The 8,568-nt window shown below is 38.5% G+C and overlaps 1 protein-coding gene across 1 annotated transcript; it reads right to left on the bottom strand.

The window, feature by feature from the left end:
* Window positions 1-243: 243 nt before the first annotated feature.
* On the bottom strand, window positions 244-8,204 carry LOC129891080 (coatomer subunit alpha-1-like). Its single transcript, XM_055966330.1, has 3 exons — window positions 7,778-8,204; window positions 5,213-5,707; window positions 244-3,430 (listed from the first exon to the last, which is right to left on the bottom strand). Exons 1-3 carry the CDS (start codon window positions 7,983-7,985, stop codon window positions 474-476), a joined length of 3,660 nt encoding a protein of 1,219 aa, XP_055822305.1. The 5' UTR covers window positions 7,986-8,204; the 3' UTR covers window positions 244-473.
* Window positions 8,205-8,568: the final 364 nt, after the last annotated feature.

Raw genomic sequence — 8,568 nt, 5'->3', positions numbered from 1 at the left:
TTACTCATGGACAATTGTAAAGATACTAAGGTAATACAAATTCTTAGAAAACTTTCAAATTCATCTATATACTTTTCAAGCCAAACTAACAAAGCCACAAAAAGCACCCCAGATCTTCAACGATAAGGACACCTGGAGCACTAAGCTACGAGAATAATATAACGACCTAGACAGCATTCAGGTCTTGAGGGTTTTGGACTTTATATACCTAGCATACCTGGTCACCACACTTCAAAAAATTGGTTGAAGTCAAAATCTTACATGTTTTATTACAATAAAATTTTCGCCAAGAAACTAAATAACCAAGGCAAAATGTCTGTAAAAACTGATTGCAAAATTATAGAAACAAATATAAACCGCAGATACATTACGATAAAAAGCATGTCCATAATTACCCGTGCCTAAACTACTAAGACGTAGAATTAAAATCATCTGAATGACATGGTTGAATACAACTGCATGAGAAGCTGAAATCACCTGATCTGTGATGCCGAGCAAAGCAAACCAGAGGCATCAGCTCCAACAATTGCAAGATCACAAACAGTACAAAGCTCCCCTTGCTGAGACAGTACAAAATGAGCACCACAGTAAGGACAAGTGACGTCCTTCTGACCACGGTATATCGGCAAATATGTTGCCCCACAGACTGTAAAAGGATTTCTGAAATCATAATTCAACTGTGTAACATCTCGCATATTTTTCTCAGCTGCATGCAGAACCTGGCGGGCTGTTCTGGCTTGGCTTTCATTGGTGGGATTGGTCTCCAAGAGTCTCCTAGCAAAGTTGGCTGCTGAGCTAAGATTTCCGGCCTTGTAGCATATAGACATAGCATTTTGTAATGCGAGTCTCAAGTGAGGAAGCTGCAGATTACAGTGAGTGAAATAGGCTGCCAGTTCCTGCTGGCGAATAGGATTATCTTTCAATTCCTTCCTCTTAAGCTCCATCTGCAAACCCAAAACATACTCTTTCACTATGACAATCAATTCCTTGACTTCATCCACTTCTCGTCTCGACTCAACCACAATCAGAGGAATGGTGTGAAGGATGCTCAGGAATAGTCTAAGGGCATCAGAAAATCTCCCACCAGTAGTCGCCTTATAAGAAGCTTTAAGTCTTTCCTCCAACTGAGCAAAACTGAATATAAGAGCAGGTGGACCTCGAACATTAGGACTAGCTGACTCACTCCAACCTCTCTCAATTGCCACGGAGATGACCGGCGCCGAGGAGAAGGCAAGCAGATGAGTGTGGCTTCCCACATGAAGATCAATAAACAATGATTTTAAAGGAGAGAAGTTCCTAATCCCCAGTTGTCGGCTCAACAACCGCATAACAGTGTCAAAATTTCCAGCAGCTGCATGTTCAGCAGCTAGAGATGATTTTTGGATCCAAATCTGGCTGACAGGCATGCCAGGTGTTGGGGTGACAAACACAGAAGAGCGAGCATTGGAAGTAGTCTTCGGTGTGTCTGTATCAGGTGGCAGATCCAGATCCTCAAGATCCCATCCTCCCTCCCCATCATCATTTCCTTCTTGTCCTTCCTCATCACCAAGCACAATACTGATGTCCCCATTCTGCAGATTTTCCACCTCACCGATGTCCAATGACTCACCCCAGTCTGCATCCACAGCCTCTTCATATTCCTCTTGTCCTCCCCTGCCTGCAATATCCAGACCACCTTCAAATATCCCTTTCGTTACCATCAGCAAAGGCCAGTCTCCACCACCCAAAATGGGAGTTGGGGGCAGCAACATTGAAGCTTTCTTCCCCTTTGGCAATGATGGAACATTATCCCCCAGTTTCTCTGCAAGACGCTCAGCAGTATCATTGAGCCCATGGACTGTAGCTGTGACGTATGCAAGGGGCAGATGACCAGCATTTTCCAAAATTTTAACACGCTCAGAGACATCACCGAGGTACAAGGCATCATGGAACTGACCCATTACTTCATTTTTGACCTCAGCAATTTTCATCATTTTAGATAACTTCTCCACATTTCCTGTTAATAGATATAGGAAAGAGAGCCTCTCAAAATTCTTCGTCTTTTGGTAGGCATATTCAACAATACCAGCATTGCCCTGCCGAAGGGCTTCCACGCCAAGCCTATACCAATGATCTTTTTCATCAATCTTCTTAGCAGATTCAAGAGCTATCTCAATATTCCCACTTTCAAGTGCTAAGTTGAAACGAGTGCGCTCATCCTTCACAAAATGAAGAGCAACTTCTGGAAAACCCTTCTGCTGCAAATATGAAATCATGGCCTGACCACAGAGCTCTGAGTTTCTTATCATACTCATAACTTGGTCATATCTCTTTCTAAGCAGACACAACTTGAAAACATATTCAGTTGAATCAATAATAATAGGATGGTTTTTGCCATCTCTATCCAAGCAAAAGATAGTGTTCCCATATATTTTTGTAATATAGACAGGAACATCTAGGGTTTTGACGATTCCACAATCCCCGTTGGACAGACAGTACTTAATGTGGGTAAGTGTGGTATATATGAATACCCCATTGTCATCCCAGGCACCGCTTTTGACACGAATTGTCTCATGAAGGGTGCAACGGTGCACAAGCTTCTTATCAGCTATAACTATGGAGTGCTTGCTAAGCAAAGCGACACTTTCCATATCAGGTGACCAAACAACATACCTGATGAAAGAAGTCTGAAGATCCCCAAGAATAATTCTCTGCTGGAGATCAAAAATGACAACTCTATCCTCTGCCCTACATAGTAAGTTTCCAGTGCCAGCATAAAATATTGCATCAGTAGCCATAGGAAGAAGGCTTTTCTTGACAATTTCATTCTTCAGATTTTTTACCAGGACTTGATTAGTGCTCTTCTCAAGCACTGCAAACCTGTTTCGGGCAACAAACACAGCTGACCCTCCGGTTCCTCTTTTTGCATCTTGAACAGTATCACCCCTACCATAACTATCTTTGGGTACAATGTAAAGTTCATAGGAACCACCATCCGTGTCTGAACATATCAAGACAGAATTTTCTGTAGGACTGTATGAAAGAGTTCGTGGACCTTGATTCACATTGTTTGAACCGGGTCTTCTAATTGGTATCAACTGTGTGTCCTTCTGAGTTGAATACTCATACACACGGAGAAAGCGATCCTTTACATAAAACAGAGAATCACTGCTCACAGAAAAAGCGGGTCGTTCTCTCTCCAACTTGAATACTATCATCCCACTGTCATGACCAGCTGCTAGAAGATTCATCTCAGGATGAGATGCAAGGATCCAAAACCTATCATGCTCCCTGCGAAAAGTCTGAAGACCAGTCCTTTTTGTTGCATCCCACACTCGAATGCTCTTATCCTCTGAATTTGAAACAATAATATCTTGCCTTGGATGGAATAAAACACATGAAACATTGTTCATGTGTCCTCTCAAAGTGTCCACCTCCCAAGCTTTTGTATCTAGGAACAACAAGGCACACTAGCAATCAGAAAACACTAAAAATATAAGATTTATAAAACAAAATAAGCTGTCTTTTACCCAGCAAGATTCCGTCCAATAATTTTGTTGCCTAGAATAACAACAATAAGATATACATATTCTTTCTTAAAAAACCATAAGATGTTCATAGTCCTACTAGCTGAAGCAGCAACTTTTATCCAGCTATTTGCTTCAAGGTGAAAAACTCATTCTGGCCATAGAAGGAAAATTTAAAATTTAAAGTATGATCCTTCCAACGAGGAAGAAACTTTTGCCTCATTATCAAATAGCAAATAAATGAACTGCAGTATTAATACAACTCAGCTCACATGGAAAAAGAAGCAATATGCAAGTTGCTGTAGAATGTATGTAAAAGGAAGACATATTATGGATTCAATGGGTGCATTGCTACTATAATAAAGATGGGTTTGTATGGGACTTGCCACACAAACAAGGTTCCTGGATGATTCCAAAACCAGCAAGGCAAAAAGGTAACTGGAGGACTTTGGAATCAGTGAAAGAGACTTGATACAATTGGATGGGTTTTCCATCCGGAAAGTGCATACAAGCTTCAGAGGTAATATTCCTAAAAGTACCAGGGAGGAACCCTATCTGCAATAACCAAGGAGCTCCTGCAGGCTATTCATCTTAAATATTGCAGCTCATGGAAAACTAAATACAAGGGATAAAAACTGGCTTCATGTTGGGGGGAATATCTTACAGTAGCAAGGGGTAGCCAGACAAATTTTCAACTGGCAGGCACAAATGGTTTGCACACATGAGCATATGAAAACCAAAAATGCAACAGCTGAAGTCTATAGAGTGGCAATAGCAGGGAGTGTCTATTCAATCTGGAAGGAAAGGAATCAAAGAATACATCAAAGGAAGCTTTCAAGCTCTCAAAGTAAAATTAGACAAGTTATCCAGGAAGTAGTCTGTAGATGCTAGAGGAAGCCAAAGTTAGCAGGAACGTCAAGGGAATTGATTCATTACCCTTAGAGAGAAAATTTTGATATGTAGTACAACATGTAATAGTTGTTGAAGATGGATAGAGTAGCTACTGACGCGGTGCATGTGACAAGCTTTAGTGTATATTGTGTTTTGATCAGATTTTAAATATTTCCTTTGGTAATAAAAGTATTAAAAAAAGGGCAGCCTGCTCCCGCAATGCGCAGGGTCCGGGGAAGGGCCCGACCATAAGGGTCTATTGTACGCAACCTTACTTTGCATTTCTGCCAGAGGCTGTTTCCAATTTGGTAATAAAAGTATTATTGACCAAAAAATAAAAAGTTTCAGCGAGAAATCCAAAGCAATGTTTAGACCCACCCACCCCCAAAACCTGGAGAAGTGAAGTAGATGAAACTTTTTTGCTGTAATATTATCAGATTTGCACAGTATAGAGAAATGTAGTTATAACATCTTTAAACTACCAGCAGGGATATGACCATGTCAGATTCCCAAGATAACAAACAACTTGAACGATTAAGTAGATCCTACTGGACAATATTTCTGGTTATAAACTGAAAGGAAGACATATAAGATACTCCTATTTCTAAGGGCCAAGTCAACAACAAAAAAGCTTGACTTACGGCTAGACTGATCTATAACTGAAAATATATAAATAGCATGAAATTAGAAAGGTATCTTTTCATCAAATGTACACTTGATTTGGTGTTCTAGGTTCAACAGGATATGCAAACTGACTTGTGTGACAAAGCAAGTAAAGATGTTCATCAAATACATCAGGAATTTCAGGAGCATACCATTCATCCGCCAAATTTTCACTTGGCGATCATCTGCACCAGAAACTATAAGGGGGAGTGTAGGATGAAAAGATGCCCAGTTAACCCCTCTATCATGACCCTCCAAGACATACTTCACCACAGCATCCACTCCCCCAAAGAAATCAGTATTCATCTGACTCAACCGCAAGATATCATCAGCAGGAGAAACAGTTTTCTTTCTTAGGGCACCAATATCCCAGACACGAACAGTCTGATCCAAGGAAGCAGAGACAACCAAGTCCTCTTTGGGATGAAATGAGGCACACATTACATAATGATTGTGGCCAGTCAAGACAGAAATACAAGTACGAGACTGCCAGTTCCATATCCGAATAGTCTGGTCATCACTTGCGGTAACAATCCATGGATATTCATGGTGAAATTGAACTGTTCGGATATAATCAAGATGTCCGAGCAGGGTAAACAAGCAGCGATGCAGCTTATAGTTCCAAACCTTAATTTTGTAATCATCTCCTGCAGTAACAAGAATTTACATATACAAAGAAACAGTCCATAGTAAAATTTGCATTATGCATGCATACGGCCACATATACTCTAGGATAAGTTACTAATAAACCAAGACAACAAAGCATTTAAAAAATATGGACTATAAAAAAGGTGCCTTGACATTTTCGAAGTTAAGAAAACATAAAGGAAACTACTCAGTAAATTTTCCAGGATCATGCAAAGTAAACAAATATATGTTTCCAAAAGAATGTTAATTGGAAAACATAACTGAGGCTTCTGATACTGTGTCATATTAGCCTTTCCTCGAAGACAATGCAATAATAGCAATATGCCCTGACTCTTTAATAAGCTCAACAATGAACAAAATTAAACAAGAAGAAACAATAAATTATCTACAATTCACAACACAATCGGCACATCTCCGATAAACTATTGTAAATAGAATGAAAACAGGAACAAAAGCACAGTCATTCTTCAAAAACTTCAGGCATATAGAGACCCAAAAAGCGCATCAATTACAAAGACCCAAAAAGCTAAAAAGATCCTAGTCCCTAAGTTATTGGTTTTGCTTCCAGTATTGGTCCCTATGTTGCTCAACTTAATACATTCAACTTTCAATTAAGCCAAATGTGCAACTGTGTACCACTTTCACATATTAACTGGAACTATCATTCAGAAGATAAAATAGCAGAAGTAACTTCCTCTAATTCATGGATCACACATATACTCGTCCACATACATCAGCAGATCTATATTCCATCACACCATGTTGCAAATAGCATTCCCTGAAAATTTTGTTTGCAGGTTTCGGTTCCTCCATTATCAATATAATAGATTAAACCTTCAATTAAACCAACTCTTACATTTCAGTCACACATTTCAGAAGATAAAAACATATGTATTTCCTCAATGCACATATCAAATATACTCATCCACATACATTGGTAGATCCACACTCCATCATACATTCACACTGTGATGCAAATAGCAATTTAGTCCCTGAATTATTGTTTAATTCTGGCTTTAGTCCCTGTGGTATTCAACTTAGCATATTTACCTTGCAATTAGATCAATTGATTGATTACGGTCCAATCACACATACAAACTGGAACTATCATTCAGAATATCTTTTCCTTTTTATAAAGGATTCCGAGGACTTTTGACAAAGCAGAAAGATAAACTAATAAAAGCACCCTTCTCAACTAACAGATCAAATACTCTTCCACATAAACCAGTAGATTCACAATCCAATCTCAATTTGCATTCACAAGCACTAGCATATACATATTCAATCACATTTTGATGCAAATAGCATTTTAGTCTTGAATTATTGTTTTGTTTGAGTTCTAGTTCCTATATTACTTGAGACGAGGGTCTATCCGAAACAACCTCTCTACCTTACACAAGGTAAGAGTAAGGTCTGTATGCCCTACCCTCCCCAGACCCCACTTGTGGGATCACACTGGATATGTTGTTGTTGTTGTCATTCCTGTATGATTCAACTTAGCACATTTAACCCTCAATAAAACCAAACGTGCCATTATGGATCACACATACAAGTTGGAGCTATCATTTAGAAGATAAACTAGCAAAAGAACTTGTATCTTTCTAAAATCATGGATCACACACATGCTCAGCCACATACATCAGTAGATCCACATTCCATCACACTTATGCAAATAGCATTTTAGTCACTGCATTAAGTTTCTGTTCCAGTTTTCACCATGTATTGCCCAAGTTAGCCCATTTAACCTCATAAATTATTTTCCCACTAAGAAGCACGGATCACACATATAATGATTGGTAGATCCACATTCATCACATTATGATGAAATAACATTTTACTCCTGCAATTATCATTTTAGCCCTTACTCAACTTAGAGTATACCTCAATTAAAACAAACGTGCAGCTAGAGTCCAATCATATTTAACTAAACAAAAGCAATTTGTAAATTCATAGTTCACATATAAAATCATCGACATACAGCACCAGATCCACACTTCATCACACTGTTACCACAAATTCATATACCAAATTTAAAAGACAAAAAGAAAAAAAAGAGGAGAAGAACGAACCTCCAGAAACAAATAGAGGCTGAGATTTGTGAAAATGGACACCGCGAACGGGGCCATCGTGCTCATCAAATCGATCAATGAGAGTTCCCATACGGTAATCCCATAGCTGTATGACCCCACTATGAAGACTGGCTAAGATCCATGGCCTTTGGGTGTGAAAACTCAAACCTTTCACTCTGTTACTCTTGGTCTCGAACTTGGTCAACATCTTAACAATTCCGTATCTATGCACACCCAACAGAGAGAGTAGAGTGTAAAGATTTGGAATTTGATTGAAATCCGAAACCCTAAATGATTGTGAGATGGAATTCGAATCAGATCTGAGATGAAATGTGCATTTTTCCGTGAAGATTCAAGTGCGGTTATGCACAAGTGTTTGTATAGATCGGAAGAAAGGGAATTAGAAATACAAGAGTTGCCGCTGGTGGGTCTATAGGGATGGCAATGGGGCGGGCGGGGCGGGTTGATTTCAACTCGCAACTCTTTTAAATTGCTTCCTCATGTGTGTCCGCATAATAATTTTTTTCATTTTCAATTTATTTTGCTTAGCTCTATATGGATTTATCCTACATAAATTTTTATATTTTTTTTAATTAAATTTAATATGAAAAGTAAAATTTATATTTTTTTTATTTTTCGCTAATTAACATTTCAATAACTAATTAATTATTTTTAGTTAACATTTCAACAATTATTTCTTAATCACTAATTAACTCTAATTAATATTTATCTAATTTAATTTTTTTTAAACGAAGAAGTTAAAATTAAAGTCAAAATTTAATATAAAAAAT

This window comes from Solanum dulcamara, chromosome 6, assembly GCF_947179165.1.
Source record: "Solanum dulcamara chromosome 6, daSolDulc1.2, whole genome shotgun sequence".
NCBI lineage: Eukaryota > Viridiplantae > Streptophyta > Magnoliopsida > Solanales > Solanaceae > Solanum > Solanum dulcamara.
The sequence above is the reverse complement of the archived record's forward strand: the minus strand, read 5'-3'. Positions and strand labels throughout refer to the sequence as shown.

Coding starts and splice junctions, on each gene's coding strand:
- LOC129891080 (XM_055966330.1), bottom strand. CDS start 7,985: ATGTTGACCAAGTTCGAGACCAAGAGTAACAGAGTGAAAGGTTTGAGT. Junction 5,708..7,777: donor GCCTCTATTTGTTTCTGGAG/GTTCGTTCTTCT, acceptor TTGTTACTGCAG/GAGATGATTACAAAATTAAG. Junction 3,431..5,212: donor GAAAATTTGGCGGATGAATG/GTATGCTCCTGA, acceptor TGTTGTTCCTAG/ATACAAAAGCTTGGGAGGTG.